This window comes from Gobius niger, assembly GCF_951799975.1.
Source record: "Gobius niger genome assembly, chromosome: 20".
In the NCBI taxonomy this organism is placed as follows: domain Eukaryota; kingdom Metazoa; phylum Chordata; class Actinopteri; order Gobiiformes; family Gobiidae; genus Gobius; species Gobius niger.
In genome coordinates, this window is record NC_136871.1 from 3462411 (window position 1) to 3480352 (window position 17942).

The window sequence follows — 17942 nt, forward strand, 5'->3', positions numbered from 1 at the left end:
ACTGGAGGAAAAACTAAAATACCTCACTCACAGACTCCGGTCTCAGCAGGAAACCTCTCGCGACAGAACATTTGGGGGAGTTTAAACTTTGGCAATTGGAAGAAAAAAACTCTAGCAGACACTGATAAGAATTCACATCCCTCTAAAGAAGGTCATTGTTGTCTTTTTGAGATTTAGTAAGTACTGTCCTGTGGTGAAAATAGTCAAATCTCACAGCTGCTGCTTTGTGCATGGCGATTCTGTGCTGATCTCCATCTCCATTTTCTCCAAGTCCCAATGTCAGATAGTTCTGACTCTCACTGTGGCTTAAACCTTCCCAGCCCTACAGTATATGCGTTTTTTTAGGGGGACCAGATGTCCCAGTTTACCCAGAACAGTCCCAGTTGTGAGCCCTCTGTCCCATGTCTCTGTGGATTTCTCCAAAACCATTGATTTGTTTTGCACAAGCTTTGTCCCAGGTGTCCCAGTTTTTCACCAGTGCCCTGCCTAAAACAGCTTTTGTGCTTGGAACGTGATGCCTTCTGGCCATGTGTGCATCAAACACAAAGTTTCCATGTCGACTGAGCCAATTTATCTTCTAAAGGTCTATCACCAAAGGGCCTTTCTCACCGGCCTGGAGACTAGTTGGAGACTAGTCACAGAGATACGTCCCCTGGCAATAAGTCGAGTGTCCATAAGGCGAGTGTCCAGGTAGTCTCGGTGAAAACAAACAGGTTTGATTTCAGCGGAGTTTCCTCATGGTCTCCCAGAGGTCTTCGCTGTCTCAAGCAGCTGTGGCAATGTTGTGAACACTCTTTGTTGTCCTCAGCCTGCAAGACGTTTCTGTGACGTACTTGAGAACAAAAAAAGAACAAAAAAAGAACAAAACGAAAGCAGATAGAGAAATGAAATGCTGTGTTCCACCAGCAGAGGGGGCACTGGAGAAGATGCTCCTTTCCTAGCCCTCCCAGCGACAGCCTGAAGGGGGCAGACAGGAGGGTGGGCGAGGAGTAGAGTGTAGCGCTACATGGGGTCCTTCTCTGAATTGAAGGAAATCCGGGTTTTGGGACGGGTTTCTGTGGCACGAAATAGGGTATGGAGGGTAAGTCTCAGCTGAAATCAAACTTGTTCATTTTCATCGACACTATTTGGAGCCACCTGCCTTATACAACGTGACCAATGATTCTCAAGTCTCCAACTAGTCTCCAGGCCACTGAGATCGGCCCTTTAATGCTTAATGGTTCATTTCATTGACATTAGACTTTTCTAAACAGGATGTTTACCACTACCCCCTCAATCTTAGCCTGGGAATCCCCACGCTGCTGTGAGCGCTCAAATCATTTCGAACTTCACAGCAGCCTGGGGACCATGGCAGAAATCTTCGCATGGATTTGGGGACCAATCACAGAACGAGGAGGGACGGCAACACGATGACGCACTAGTTTGTTTACAGATTTTAGAAAAAACAATGTTAATTTACGGATCCAACATTACAGCATCAGACGTGACGCCGACTTTCAATCGAGCTTTAGTCCGTGTTCTACAAAGTTTCGCTCGAAAGTTTACAGCGGGTACGTCATACGTCATTGGATACAATGATACGATTGGTTGTGGCCTCGTGCAGACGCATGATAGACATTCATAGCGCCCGATAAACGGCTATGGACGATCGTAAACCACACCTCTCCTACAAGAAAATGAGTTGTTGATCCCCAGACTAAATATCACTTGTGATATTTTGTCTGGCGATAGCGAGGCTACCCAAATCTCCCATTGCAACCCAGATTTTAATGTGGAAAATCTGGTCACCCTCGGCTACTTTGCATTGTAAACAAAGGCTACAAGATCGCGAATACAAGCGGCCGAAATGAGTTTCCTTCGCAGGGTGTCTGGGCGCACCCTTCGAGATCGGGTGAGGAGCTCAGTTACCCGGGAGGAGCTCGGAGTAGAGTCGCTGCTCCTTCACGTCGAAAAGAGCAGCTGAGGTGGCTCGGGCATCTGTTCCGGATGCCTCCTGGTCGCCTCCCGCGGGAGGTGTTCCAGGCATGTCCTAGTGGGACAAGGCCTCTTGGAAGGCCCAGGACACACTAGTGGGACTATGTCTCCGAGCTGGCCTGGTGTGGCCTCGGGGTCAGAACAGCTGGAGGAGGTGTGTGTGGAAGTTTGGGCATCTCTGCTGAGACTGCTGCCCCCGCGACCCGGCCCCGGATAAAGCGGAACAAAATGGATGGATGGACAAAGGCTACATAGGCTGAGTTAGTGCTCTTGATCACACATTAGCAATATGTATGTTTTTTTTTTTTTTAATGGCTCCTCTCTAAAGCGCTGAAACGATAACAAGAATCCTTTCCCTGCAATGATTATGTTTTTATGTCTCCTCATACAGCGTTAAAGCACTAGCACCAGGAACAACGCAGTAAACAGAGCTCGGAGAAAGGATCAGTTTAAGTCACTGAATCCAATCTTACACTTTGATAAATAAATGAATAAACAGGCGAGGGTCTCAAAGAGGAAAACCACTGCTATTCAAGGACAAGGCATGAAACGAAACGTAGAAAACAGAGTCATGAATGTGTTCGATATAAAACATGGATTGAAAAAAGCAAACACTTGAATCCTGTCGTTCTGCTGTGCCGTTTCCCTCAACGCTAAACATGTAAAAGTGTCTGGACCTCTGTGTGCTCGAGTCTCATGCCCTTATGTCTCTCTCTATCTTCCTGTCTCCTGTCGTTGGCTCCGCCCCTTCCTGTCCCGCCCTGTACCTGCCCTGTCCTCGCTCCGATAGAGAGATTCACACGTGGAGAACTCTGAGCGTGGGGTATTGTATTTTTGCTTCTAGACATCACCTCATCCCACTGTCACCTCCACCGTAACGTCCTGAACAAAGCACCACATTCACTCACGCACACGAGCGGGTTCACAGCGCTTTAATCAGCCCCATTTTATCACGCGTCAGAGATGATTTAGATGTTTATCCTCTATTTGTAAAAAATCTGCATGAATGACTGAACGATAAAATATGAATAGTGTCACTTTGGAAAGTTTAGCAAAAATATAAACTAATATTTCAGAGTGTCTTTAGTGTTTAGAGCCTCGAACCGCAGCCATTTCATTGCCCTCCATCGTGTGTCGCTGTGCTGTTGTTGAACATTAATGAAAGCTCAAGTGTTTGGGAAAAGTCCATGATACAGAATATTTGTCTTTAAATAATATACCTGTCGAGAAGAAAATAATATGAGCATTTTTAGTTTTAGATTTCAACATCACAAAGGAACAGAGAGTCTTTCGTCTCTGAACCCAGACGTTTTAAAGGTCCTATATCATGCTATTTTAGCCATTCCAAAGTTAAGTATAGGCATGTATATGATATATTGTACCTCTACCGCTACTGAGCACTCATTTTTATGATAAATATAAGTGTTTTCTGGAGGTATTTTTCAAACCCGGAAGACACAACGCTTTGATTCAGTTAACTCCGCCCCCTCTCTCCGCACATACTTTACCGTAATATAAATAAACAGCAATAATTGAAGATACTTCACGATGCAGTTATAAGGAGTTGACATCTGCAACACAGCTTCATAAATGGCTAACACACACAAGCTAATATGCTAACACACAAGCTAATCCGCGTTTGGATTGACTCACCGCTCTGGTCCATCGCTGTTTACATTATGGGACTTGCGTTGGTTATAAAAGTTAATCCACTTTGGTTCAGGCGAAGGTTCACCAAACATCCATCAGTGACAGTCACAGAAATATCCCATTGTTCACATTTCTAGAGTACTTTAACAGGCATTTGATCTCGGATTTGGGTTGTTATATTTCTCAAAATCATCTCGAGGGCCAGAGTTTGATGATGGAGGGCCGGTTTTGGACGCCCCCCTGCTTTAGCACATACATATGAGGGACTATTGCATCGGTTTATCCCATTCGTCAGTTCATTCATCGTGTGTTTGGACTGTGCGTGATCTCGAGCCGGCTTTGGATGATGTCGTGTCGTTGTGAATGCTTTGGTGATTTTACGCAGTCATTTTTCTCCTGAACTCCAGTGGCAGCGGCGTTCGCACAGTTCAGGGGCGCGCGGTGAAAGTGTGCCGCTCTGAGATGATTAAAGTGAGGTTAAATGATTAGTTTCACTTTGTATCTCCGAAGTGAAGGCTGTGGCTTCCCTCAAATCCGGCAGAGGTGGAGATTAAGAGGCAGAAACAGACTGATATGGAGCGGCTTTATTAAACAAATCTCTCACACGCCCACACCGCTCAGTGCTCAGGAACGGAGCTCCCACTCTTTGTTCTATAAACGGGGACACTGTTTTATGTGTATTTATTTTATAGATGTTTGTGTTTTAGTATGTTTTTATTATCTCACTAATATTAACAGAAAAGAACAACTCACAAAATGCTGCTCAGATTTGGCTGAAACAACCATCGTTTATATTGGACAATTTGTAACTTTATGTTTCCTTCGAGAGGTAAAATCTATCTGCAACAGGTTAAAATCTCTGTAAACTGACAAATAAGCTGAATGCCCATGAGTCACCCCTAGTTTTTGTGGATAATAGAATTTCCCATAGATACAGACGGCATCTCTGGAATCGCCCATATATGGTCATGTTTGAAAACAGTTAAGGGGGAAAACAATTTTGAAAAACCAAACCTTCCTCTTAATTACTCAAAAAAACTACTTTAACAAATGCTGAATTATGAATAGTTTTCTACTAAATGAAGATACAAAGACATGGAGAGGAGCAAAGTGTATAAACAGTCCATAAATACATAAATAACGGAGAATGCTAACAGAATGCTACATGTTAGCATCGGGCTAATGCTAACGGTTAGCTAGCACTAGCTACAACTGCCGTTTTTTCACTTCTACAGAACAATCTGCTGTGAGAAAATATCCATATGGGCCCGATTTACACTTGACTTTCTTTGTATGTGTTAAATAGGTTCATATTCCTCCAAAAAATGGCTAAAAAGAGTGAAAAAAATGAGTTTCCCAAATGATTCTATTTTCCCCCTTGGCGAGGCCACGCCCCCTTCTATGACGAGATGCCGTCTGTATCTATGGCAATATTGATAGTTAGCGTAAAGCAGCGAAGAAAGCTCTGATTTGGACTGTTTTAACAGTGTTCATTTTGACAACATATTTTAATTTAGTTTTAGTCTTTTGAAGAAAATGTAATAAAATTTTAAAATTGTAGTAAAATCGATAATCAAACCCATAGATACAGACGGCATCTCTGGAATCGCCCATATATGGTCATTTTTGAAAACAGTAAAGGGGGAAAACAATTTTTAAAAAATGTAAATTTTCTCTAATTATTCAAAAACTACTTTCAAACGCTGAATTATGAACATAGTTTCTACTAAATAAAGATACAAAGACATGGAGAGGGGCAAAGTGGTTCAACAGCCCATAAATACATTTAAAAAAAAACAACGGAGAATGCTAGCTTGATGCTACATGTTAGCATCGGGCTAATGCTAACGGTTAACTAGCGCGAGCTACAACTGCCGTTTTTTCACTTCTACTGAACAATCTGCTGTGAGAAAATATCCATATGGGCCCGATTTAGACTTGACTTTATTTGTCTGTGATAAATAAGTTCATATTCCACCAGAAAATGGCTAAAAAGAGGGAAAAATGTTGTTTCTCTAAAGATTCTATTTTCCCCCTTGAAGCCACACCCCTTCTATGACGAGATGCCGTCTGTATCTGTCGCAGCACTGAAATAACTCCATACGAATCAGAAAACCTCATCGTTTCCAGTCCAGGGGGTCGTGTGCTGCAGCTCATGACGTTCCCCTCGTTCTCTGGGTCCATCAGAGTCGGGGGAGCAGCTCCGAGACCGAAGCCGAGCCACGTCAAATGACCGCGGCGTTCCGAGCACTCAAAGCACTCAGCGCAGCCGGCGTCCCAGCGCAGAGGAGCGTCTCGGAGCGGCGAATGTGCTGAAATGATAAACACGCTGATAATGGAGTGTAATTTGGCAGCGGCGACACTCTTGACTGGACCCCGTGAGCAGATGTGACAGAGTTGACTAATGGCCTGAGCTGCTCGCTGAGATAAAAGCTGAAGGAGCATTTACAAAGCTGTGGAAAGAGAGACGGGGCTGTCACTGGTCCTTAGGAAGACAACAGGGAACATGTACAAGGATAAATACTTGTCATATGGAGCGTTGAGGACCTTTGATAATGTGATTCTGCTGCGTTGTCACTTTTTGAAAAGACGCGTTGAGTGAAAGCTTGTTGTTTAGTTTAGTTTATTGAAAGGACAGTGTGCAGTGAAAAGATGGCTGCACCAGATCCAGCACTATGTTTATTTCCGTCAGTGTACGAAATTTAAAATACATAACCAAAGGCAATTTACAACTACAAGTTCAATATATACAAAGTGCAAGTTACAAAGTGGAATATTGGCAAGTTAGTAGTAGTAGAACAGCAGACAGATCCAAACATTGACAACACACAAAGAACAAACCACGGCCCGTCAGCCTTAGTTTAAATGATGTTAAAAATCCCTACCTACATTCTTTAAAATAATGTAAGTAATGATTTTAACTAGGGTTGGGACTTTCACGCGTTAATTTGGATTAATTAACTACAAAGATTTTAATCGTATTTCCCCTGATTTCCCCCCGAGCCGGAACGTTTCTATTTGTGTTGTTTCTGGTACGCCCGTTTATCTGACGCACATCCGCCCACAACAGTTGCTGGCGTTCAGCCTCAAACACAGAGACGTCCTCGATGCTAATGTTAGCGTTCAGCCTCAAACACAGAGACGTCCTCGATGCTAGTGTTAGCGTTCAGCCTCAAACACAGAGACGTCCTCGATGCTAGTGTTAGCGTTCAGCCTCAAACACAGAGACGTCCTCGATGCTAGTGTTAGCGTTCAGCCTCAAACACAGAGACGTCCTCAATGCTAATATTAGCGTTAGCCTCAAACACAGACGTCCTCGATGCTAATGTTAGCGTTAGCCTCAAACACAGACGTCTCGATGCTAATGTTAGCGTTCAGCCTCAAACACAGACGTCCTCGATGCTAATGTTAGCGTTCAGCCTCAAACACAGACGTCCTCGATGCTAATGTTAGCGTTCAGCCTCAAACACAGACGTCCTCGATGCTAATGTTAGCGTTCAGCCTCAAACACAGACGTCCTCGATGCTAATGTTAGCGTTCAGCCTCAAACACAGACGTCCTCGATGCTAATGTTCGCACCAGCCTCAAACACAGAGACGTCCTCGATGCTAATGTTAGCGTCAGCCTAACAAAATACGTCACAAAAGAGCAACAAAAATGCAACAAAAAAGCGAGGAAGAAAAGGCCACAAAAAGGTGACCAACACATGATGAAAACACAACAAAACAGTGAAAAAAGAACAACAAAAAAGTGACAAAAAGGTGTCGAAGCACGACAAAAATCCAATCAAAATCAAAAATCAACACAAAACTTGCAAAAAAGAAAAAGCAACAAAAAGGAAAAAAGAAGCGATAATAACACAACAAAAACACTTCCAAAATGAGACAAATATTGTATTTTTCAAGTACATTGCAGTAGTGGTACCGCCGAGGTTATGTAATGACCTAAAGCAGTTAAACCAGTCGGTTTGTTTGAGCCCATGATGAACCACAGTACAAGATATTCAACATGATCATTGTTTTGTTGAGAAATTACACTCACATAATTCCATATCTGTAAATGTAGCAAATTAAAGTAATACATTCAGGATGCTGGGGTTCATTTCCGTAGTTATTGTTACTCCTACTCTTAGGCCACTTTGAACCAAAGGCTAAATGTCAACGTATCTGCCATAAACAATGAATATTGAAATGAACGCTCTTTATTAAGTATTTGCATCACATTACCTCCCACACGGTCGAGTCCATCGTCTTGAAAAATCCTTATTTACATTATATACAGTTTGTATTAGAAGTACAATAAACATAAGAACATTCACACCACTTAAAAGAAGCTCATAAATTACTTTTATTATTCTTTTTCTTACTGTAGTGAATTCTTTGACAAAACATTATTGAGTTCTAAAGTAGATCGGCTCGAGGTCCACAAACTCTACTTTCGTAACTTTCAGCATTATATGTCCAGGGTCCAGACACTCATTGTTCTTAAAAATGTACATTATATACATGTACAAACATAAGCAGAGGTTTCATTGTCTATTCACACAGAAGAGCTGATCAATTCATCTTTTATTTCACTGGTATTAATGTTGTTAATTCAGCCTAAGGTATTATTGAGAGGATGAAAAGTCTTTGGGGTCCAGACTCAGGCCTCTGAAGGTCCGGATCTGGACCCAGGTCCGCAGGTTGGGGACCCCTGGTCTAGAGGGACTTGTGGGTGATGTGGAAAGATGGGCTTTAGGATTTCCAAACAAACTCTATCTTATGAATATGGAAAATCTTCAAAATGGCTTTCATGACACAAGCAGGTTGTGTGATCGAAACCCATCTTTTGAGGGTGTGCCGATGATGTCACAGCAACAGAAGTGTTAAAGGTGCACTATGCAACTTTTTATATATAAAAAACTTCAATATAATACGTGACCTTTCTGTGACCCAGCGGATGCTTGGGTGGTTCGCATCTAGATACAGACGGCATCTCTGGAATCGCCCATAATATGGTCATGTTTGAAAACAGTTAAGGGGGAAAACAATTTTGAAAAAATGTAAACTTTCTCAAATTATTCAAAAACTACTTTAACAAACGCTGAATTATGAATATAGTTTCTACTAAATAAAGATACAAAGACATGGAGAGGAGCAAAGTGGTTCAACAGCCCATAAATACATATAGCGGAGAATGCTAACATAATGCTACATGTTAGCATCATGCTAATGCCAACGCTAGCTAATGCTAGCTGTGACTGCCGTTTTTTTCGCTTCTCCTGATTAATCTGTTGTGAATAAAGATCAATATGGACCTGATTTAGACTTGACTTTATTTGTATTGGATAAACTTTTATAGTTTGTTTTTAGGGTTTTCACTGCTGATTGAACTGTAACATTTTTCACTCTTTTTAGCCATTTTCTGGCGAAATATCAACTTATTTATCACAAACAAATAAAGTCAAGTGTAAATCGGGCACATATGGATATTTTCTCACAGCAGATTGTTCAGTAGAAGTGAAAAAAACGGCAGTTATAGCAAGCGCTAGCTAACCGTTAGCATTAGCCCGATGCTAACATGTAGCATCATGTTAGCATTCTCTGTTTTTTTTAATGTATTTATGGGCTGTTGAACCACTTTGCTCCTCCCCATGTCTTTGTATCTTTATTTAGTAGAAAATTATATTCATAATTCAACATTTCTTACAGTAGTTTTTGAATAATTAGAGAAAATTTAAATTTTTTCAAAATTGTTTTCCTCCTTAACTGTTTTCAAAAATGACCATATATGGCCGATTCCAGAGATGCCGTCTGTATCTATGGTTACACATGCATTCCATTCAAAAAACCTACCAGAAATCCTAAAAAAACATGAAATAAAATTGATCCTGAAGCATCATAGGGACCAGCAGGATGGAGAGTGGCCACTGGGTCACTGAAAGGTCATCAATTTTTTGTTTTTTACATAAAAAGTTGCATAGTGCACCTTTAAGTGATGAAATGTTCAGTTGACACAGAGGAAATGATGTAACTGTTTACTCTCTGATCCCAAACCTGTGGGTGCACGTCACACTGACATACTTTCGCTTTGTGTTAAATAAAGTGCATTTCCAAATGAGGACAGGGCATTTTTCAGCAGACGCCGCCTTGAAGGGAAGTCTTTATACACGTGTGATAAACTACAGCCTTCAGATCGGCCCTGATGAATGGGCTTCATGGAGGCGCTCCGGTTCAGCAGCACAGAGCCTTTTCCAGCCTGTGCGTCCACATTGAAATGCACTGGGCTTGTGTTTTCAGAGCTGATAGCACTCTTAATATTCATATGAGTTCATGCGCCGCCTTGATATGGCCGTGTGAGCGTGTCGTATAAAAAGCATCGAGACTGAGGCTGGAGCTGACACGGTGATGCAGCTGACGTGTTTAATATAGATTAATAAACTCACAACGTAAAAAAAATACATTTTCAATCTACACAACAGCTTTTCACTCACAGAAAGAATCAAATAAAGAAATGAAAAACAGAAGTTATGTCGCGGTTTGCATTTTCAATAAGGACAGAAACCACCTCCCCGTGTTACAAACAAACAAATCTCACATCTTTATTACGTCTTTATGTTCCACAAACACAGCGCTCTCTCCCTCCTCTCTTCTCGGCGGCGACTGCACAGTCTTTTGAGTGCGCTTTATGCCATATTAATATTTATGAGCAGATTTAACGCTGTTGGCTTTTACGGCCTGGTCCTGCCGCTCTGCACTTTATTAATATCATCAAGACAATGTCAGCAGAACAGAGTTATGCTTTTACAGAGAAGATAAAATCACTGGAATCACAAGTGAAGGAACTGTGTGATGCTCCGGTGTCTTCCTCTGCTCAGGCGCTTTGGCTTTTTCTTCTGAGCCGTCGTCCGTGGCCTTTTTGGCTCAACGGGGAGTTCAATCCACACGGTTTCCATGGGCACAGTTACTTACAGTGGCTGTATCCGAATGTCCGCACTAGTCCCTAACCCCTCATTCACTACACAGGCTCGCACTATATAGTTACTATATGGTCACTGATTCTGTTGGCGATTCGGACACAAGACACTACTTGAACTACTGAATTAATTTATTGTTCCAAACGTTTATTTTATGAAACAGAATGGCTGTTTTGGCACTTTTACAGGCGTTACTATCATCACAAAAAAAATAAATAAAATAAATAAAAGTCACTCCAGCGTTAGCTCAGAGACAGAAAGTCGGTCAGAGCCCGGTGTCCGAAACACCAGCAGATTGAGTGACTACATCTGCTAAAAGTTCGCTAAACTCCTGGAATAAAGTATTTCTGTGATAAAAACCAAACTCAGAGACAGTGGAATATTTATGGATTAATATGAGTCAGATACGCTTTTATTTCACATGAATGACTTGGATTATTCAAGAGGAAGCTGTCGGTCATTTAACAGCTCCAGCTAAAGGTTAGCAGCTAACGTTAGCATCTTTTCACCGTTTATATTTTGTTCGTTTATTCATGAGAAACACAAACACACGACTGAAACAGCTGATTTACTTCAGTCGTGTTTAGTTCAAAGACCTGTCTCTGTCAGGCTCTTCTCCGACTCTCGCAATGCATTGTGGTCTATATTGACCCGTTTAGTGACCATCGATGCTCACTACTTTTCGAGATGCATTGTGGGAAATTTCGAGTGCACTACTTTTTTCTCTCTGGACATTCGGACACCCCTACAAAATGGCGTGACCACTATATAGTCACTATTTAGTCACTATATAGTCACTATATAGGGAATAGTGTGGACATTCGGATACAGTGACTCTGGTTCTCTGAATGTGCACCGTCTAAAACGAATTGGGCAACTCACAGGCTAATTCTCAGTGGTAAGACAGAAATAACCATGAGGTGCAGGTTTCAGTTTAAAATCAGCGATTCCCAAACTGTGGGTCAGGGACCAGAGGTGAGAGAATGGGACCATTTGCCATTTTAAAAGGTGGTGGAAATAGACTAGTATTCGTCGTAAATCCCAGTCTCACAGTGGTTTAGCGGTTAGTGGTTCTCAAACAGAGGGGCGGAGCCTGAATTGAGGTCATTATTTTCCACTTCTGCCCTGCTCTACCGCTCTTTGTCGAAGGCAAGGCAAGTTTATTTGTAGAGCACAATTCATACACAAGGCAATTCAAAGTGCTTCACAGTTGCATAAATACAAGAAAACAAATAACAAACAGCCATGTTCGCCAGTTTGTCATGGCAACGGCACACATTTTCAACGTAACCTTACATCGCTTCCCAGAGGCTTAGCGGGGCATGGATGAGCTCGTTTTAAAGCCCCAACCGAAGTCTCTACGACATTTACTCGCAGAGATATTCACTAAAGTCTGCGAGGTGAGCGACCACGACCTGACATGGTGGACTCGGAAGGGTTTTAGCCTCTCTGTTATCTTAGCTTTTTATCAATTAGCATTTGCGTTTATTTGCCGTGACAAACTCGCTAATGTTAATATATAGAGTATTTGTCCACGATTTCTATTATACAATTATGTGATCATGTGACTACAATTTGAACAAGCCCATTGGATTCCTAGACACCCAAAACATGGGGTTAGACACCAACATGACTTGTCTAGGATGAATAATAAAGGAGTAATGGGCATTTTAAGGATCTCGCCACCCTCTTGGACGCCATCTTGAAAATGAGACCTTTCCAGTGGTCAGATTTTGTTAGACTTTTAGTAAGTTAATAAGCACACCTGATGCTACAGAAAACCATTGAAAAACCTTTTGTAGCAAATTTTTTTAGGGTCAATCCATATTTTCAGCCGGCTATATCTATTTGTGCGAAGTGTTACTGTGCGGCGTGGCTTTATGGCCGGCGTGCTGTAGCCGGGAGTTGACGGATTGATCCTGTAGACCTCCCCTGCTCTGTCACAGCGAGACGCCGCCATCTGCCCCGTCCCAGTCTGTGCCCCCCACTCTCCCTCACAATTGGGTCGGCTCTGAAGCCAACACGACATCAGAGTCCGAGAGGCCAAACGGGGCAGAGGATTCACTGTAGCACCGAGTAGAGGACTGGATTCTGAACATGTGTATTTGTGGATCTTTGTGGGGTGTTTGGAAAGGTGCTGCGAGTTTGGGAAATGGAGATTTGATGAAAGCCTTTATGCTTTCGGTGTTGGAGGCAGTTTGTATCTCTGTAATTTGATTCCTCTTTTACTCAAACCATTTATGTTGAACGCCATCGTCGTGAAAGGTCGTTTAAGTCGTCATCTGTGCTGGTTTAGACTTAAGAGTAGTGGATGACCTTTCACCACAAACACTATGTCAACACTTGTCATTGATGCTGCCTCTAGTACAGTTAAGGGGACACACTACAGGCAAAACTCAATTTTTTCAGTTTTCAGGTTTTGGGCCAAATTGGTCTCTGAACATACAAGCTTTCACCTGGAAACAAAAAATATGCCTAATCTTCACAAAAACATGTTTAAATATTGCGCTGATTCAATGTTCCCCCATAGACTTATATGGGAGAATGCAATTTCAAGGGCCTTTTTCCTCAAAACACATTTTTCTGTCATTGTGGCGACACTATGTCCACGTCAGTCGGACCTAAAGACTTCAAATTTTCCCAGCCTTGGACTGAACAATATTTGGAAGATTTTTTCAAAGGGATTTTTTATTATCTAATCCCTTAAGCCCCATTTATTGAGTTTTGAATGTCAAAAAATAAGGCAAAAATTAAATTTTTCCACATTTTTCCACTAAAAAACAGGTTATTTTAAAACTAAACAAGAAATCCAAAATCCCCTCTGAAAAAGTCTTGGCAACTCATTCATCAATAAAATGAAACTTGAAACTTGAAATTTGAAAGTAGCTCTATCCATTATTCAGATTTCGTCACTGAAAAGATGGGAAATTTGGGGCATTTTTAGGCATAAAACACCTTGTTCTTATATGAAAAGATAAAATGACAGAAAACTTGTAATGTGTTTTTTTTCTCACATTTATGCCAGTGATCTACAACAAAAGTTTCAAATTGATATCTGTAAATATACATTTTTTCCCTATTCACCTGCAGTGTCCTTAAATATGGTTACGTGAAGTGTTCCACTACAAAGTATAATTACACAAAATTAAACAATGTGGATTTTCTAAGCGGATAAAAGGGCATCCGCACAGTAAAGTGAAGATTACTGTGCGGATTTCGAACTACTCCTGGTATTATTCCGCCTTATAATATAGTCCCCCCTTTTATCCGCTTAGAAAATCCACATTGTTTAATTTTGTGTAATTATACTTTGTAGTGGAACACTTCACGTAACCATATTTAACTTGCAATCTATTTTTTCCTCACATTTATGCCAGTGATCTACAGCAAAAGTTTCAAATTGATATCTGTAAATGTATTTATTTTTCCTATTCACCTGCAGTGTCTCGCCTTATTTTCTCCAAGCACTTTTTTGTTGTTGCCATTACTTGAGTAAATATTTGGTCCACTACTTTTTGCTTCCACTTGAGTGAAATTATTTTACTTGCTTCTCTCCCCACCATTGCTAGTTTCTCAGTCATAGCCGGATGCTCGGTCTGAAGACGCAAAGAAGAAGCACTTATCTGTAAAAGCCTCATGAAGTCCCTTTGAGACCAAACGGGCCTAAACACGACAGAGTTTTCTATACGAGGACACATTCACAGAAAGCTCTTAGTGCGTTTTACCTTCTGGTCTCAGTGAGCCAGTCATAGAGATGAAGACTTGTACTAAACTAATGTGTTTTTCTTCTGACTCTTCACCTCCACTTTCACTCCAGCTCCTGCTTCAGAAGACACGCTTATTCCTACTCCTATTATCTGTAAGTACGGCCATTACACGGCTCCCATTCACTTATGACGTCTAACTCGACCCATGCGATTGTTTTTCAAGATGAATTACCAACTCAGCAAGCCAGAAGTTCATTCTATGCATCACACATTTTGAAATAAGTCAAGCTGTGAGCCGGTGATATGTTTAAACCAATATGCTGCTTTAAATTATCTCACTGTTCGGTAATGACCAAACTGTTGCGATTTTAGCCTCGCCCCAAAAGGTCATTGTAATTTCCTGTTATCACTTCCAGCCAAATGTCCGTCTTCCCGCTGCTCTACACACGGTCTATCTGTGAATAAACACGACACTCGCCCTGAAATATCGAGGTTTAATTCCCCCGAGAGTCAAGTCGCTCTCCTCCAGCATGTTCACAGCCAGTCACGAGTGCAGAGCCTCGGGCCGGAGAACATGCGTGACCTCTCCAAATCAAAAAAAAACTTACTGTCACTTTTAAAGGAATAGGCCACCGTTTTTACATACTGAGATATGTTCTTACTTTAGCTTTGACGAGACTTTTATAGCAGTAGGTGCACCATTTTTGGCTAATGGGCCTAATAAATAAGTATGTTCAGTAACTCTGCGTTGAGTTTCAGAAATATTGATTGTGGTATTCAAGAGTTTTTCGTAGTTTCTCGCACATCTGCGAACCCGGAAGTAGAGCTGTGACGTCACCACTTAACAAACATAGAAGTGTCCGATCTAATCCCATTGTAGCTGTTGTCATAGATAAACAAATGTCTAACTGTTGTTGGAGATATCAGCTAAACCTTATTTTATCAAAATGTCATAAAGGAATAGGCCACCGTTTTTACATACTGAGATATGTTCTTACCTTAGCGTTGTCGAGTTCTTTAGGACCTGTCTAGTCTTCACCCGTGCCTTCAGTCACGTAAACACAGCGCAGACGGCGTTAGCATTTAGCCTCTCCCTCTCTCGCAGTAAAGTGAAGATCACTGTGCGGATTTCGAACTACTCCTGGTATTATTACGCCTTAATATATAGTTCCCCCTTTTATCCGCTTAGAAAATCCACATTGTTTAATTTTGTGTAATTATACTTTGTAGTGGAACACTTCACGTAACCATATTTAAATAGGGAAAACGTGGAAGAGCTTGGTAGCTTCTATCTTGACCTGTTTTGGAGCTATAGAGGAGAGAGGGAGAGGCTAAATGCTAACGCCGTCTGCGCTGTGTTTACGTGACTGAAGGCACGGGGGAAGATCAGACAGGTCCTAAAGAACTCGTCACAGCTAAGGTAAGAACATATCTCAGTATGTGAAAACGGTGTCATTTGTTTGGGCAGATGTTTCAAGAAGCATTACCTGCACTTGATTTCAGACTTTTTGATCAAAATATCAGAAATATTGCTGTCCCACATGTGCACATTTCCAGACACTATTGTTTGGCTTGGCTCCCGAAGGTCATTTGTGCTCAATCAAAAGCTCAGCGACGATCTTCGATCTAAACTGTTGAAATACTTTGAATGAATTCTTCCGATCATCATAATACATTTAATAATACATTTTATTTGTTTCGTTCCTTTCTAAGCACTCAAGGTCGCCGTACCTCGAGGAAACACATGAAAAGTACAATGCACGCACTTATACTATGGTCCCGAGAACTGAAACTGTTCATTGTTTGCTTATTTTTGTAAGTCCTGGGCAAGAGTTATTTCACTTTTTAATCAGTTTTACCTGAAGTTCCAGCTCAGTTCTTTATTAACTATGGAAACAGCTGCAGTGGAGTGATCTAGAACGTGATTTAGCTGTTGCCGGATTAGGTGTACATTATCACCCTCCTGCCAATCAGAAGCGAGTATTCACCCAGACCGTGGTATAAAGAACAATAAACAAGACAATGTAAAGTTCAGGAAAATGAAGTATCCAGGCAAACATGAAGTCCAAATAAGTGTTAGCTGCAGGTGGTGACGAGCCTTGTTGGCGTCCCCTGTCCTTTGACTCTACGACACAGCGAGGAAAAACTCAAAAACCCAGTGGGAGAAAAGAGAAACCTGGGAGAGAACCACAGAAGGAGAGATCCACTCCCATGGACGGACAGGCTATAGAGTCCGGGCCAAGACCACAGAATGTCCAGTCCTTGTTGGAGCTTCAGTTCTTCTTGTCCGGTCCTTGTAGGCGGGGTTTATCCGGTCCTGCGGTCTTTGAGGGATGAACAGACTATAGAGAACCAGGGCTGATGGGAGTCCCTCAGCAGACAGGCCAAGATCACAGAATGTCCAGTTCTTGCTGGAGCTTCAGTTCTTCTTGTCCGGTCTTTTGTAGGCGGGGTTCCTCCGGTCTTGCAGTCTTTGAGATCCACTCCCATGGACAGACAGGCTATAGAGATCCAGGGCTCAAGGGAGTCCCTCAGCAGACGGGCCAAGACCGCAGAACGTCTAGTCCTTGTTGGAGCTTCAGTTCTTCTTGTCCAGTCCTTGTCCAGTCCTTGTAGGCGGGGTTCCTCCAGTCTTGCGGTCTTTGAGATCCACTCATGGACGGGTGGGCTATAGAATCCCAGGGCTGATGGGAATCCTTCAGCAGAGGGCCAAGACCGCACAACGTCCAGTCCTTTTTGGAGCTTCAGTTCTTCTTGTCCAGTCCTTGTCCAGTCCTTGTCCAGTCCTTGTCCGGTCCTTGTAGGCGTGGTTCCTCCGGCCTTGTGGTCTTCGAGATCCACTCCCTTGGATGAAGAGGTTAAAGAGACCCAGGGCTGATGGAAGCCCCTCAGCAGACAGGCAAGACTGCAGAACGTCCAGTTCTTGTTGGAGCTTCAGTTCTCCTTGTCCAGTCCTTGTCTGGTCCTTGTAGGCGGGGTTTCTCCAGTCTTAAGGTCTTTGAGATCCACTCCCATGGACGGACAGGCTATAGAGACCCAGGGCAGATAGGAGTCCCTCAGCAGACGGGCAAGACCGCAGAAAGTCCAGTCCTTGTTGGAGCTTCAGTTCTTCTTGTCCAGTCCTTGTCCAGTCCTTGTCCAGTCCTTGTCCAGTCCTTGTCCAGTCCTTGTCCAGTCCTTGTCAGTCCTTGTCCAGTCCTTGTCCAGTCCTTGTAGGCGGGGTTCTTCCAGTCCTGCGGTCTTTGAAATCCACTCTTATGGACGGACAGGCTATAGAGACCCGGGGCTGATGGGAGTCTCTCAGCAGACGGGCCAAGACCGCAGAACGTCCAGTCCTTGTTGGAGCTTCAGCTCTTCTTGTCCAGTCCTTGTAGGCGCGGTTCCTCCAGTCTTTCAGCCCTGAAAGACCATAAAGGCACTCCCAAGGGAGAGTGGGACAGGGAACACCATGCGAATTATGATGATAAAATAAATAATGTACCACGGCTGAGACAAAGACAAACAGATACACGTTCAAAGGCCAGTGCAGTCATGGTCATAGTGAGAAGGCCTTTCTAAACAGGCAACTTTGGATTTTAAGTGTGGGACTGAGTCGGTGTTGAAGGTCAAGGGGAGAGCGTTCCACAGCCGGGGAGCTGAGCGGCTTAAGGCTC

The 17942-nt window shown here is 42.6% G+C and overlaps 1 protein-coding gene across 7 annotated transcripts in view; it reads left to right on the forward strand.

The window, feature by feature from the left end:
- The window catches only part of ptprt (protein tyrosine phosphatase receptor type T), a 339518-nt gene that overhangs the window by 215241 nt on the left and 106335 nt on the right, over positions 1–17942 (forward strand). For 4 of the 7 annotated variants that reach the window (XM_079579208.1, XM_079579207.1, XM_079579210.1 and 1 more), the window contains one exon: positions 14400–14441. In XM_079579208.1, the coding sequence (XP_079435334.1) occupies positions 14400–14441 (42 nt within the window). Of the gene's footprint in view, positions 1–2764; positions 2798–14399; positions 14442–17942 lie in introns of all 7 variants that reach the window. The other 3 variants (XM_079579209.1, XM_079579212.1, XM_079579213.1) reach the window with 2 other exon arrangements.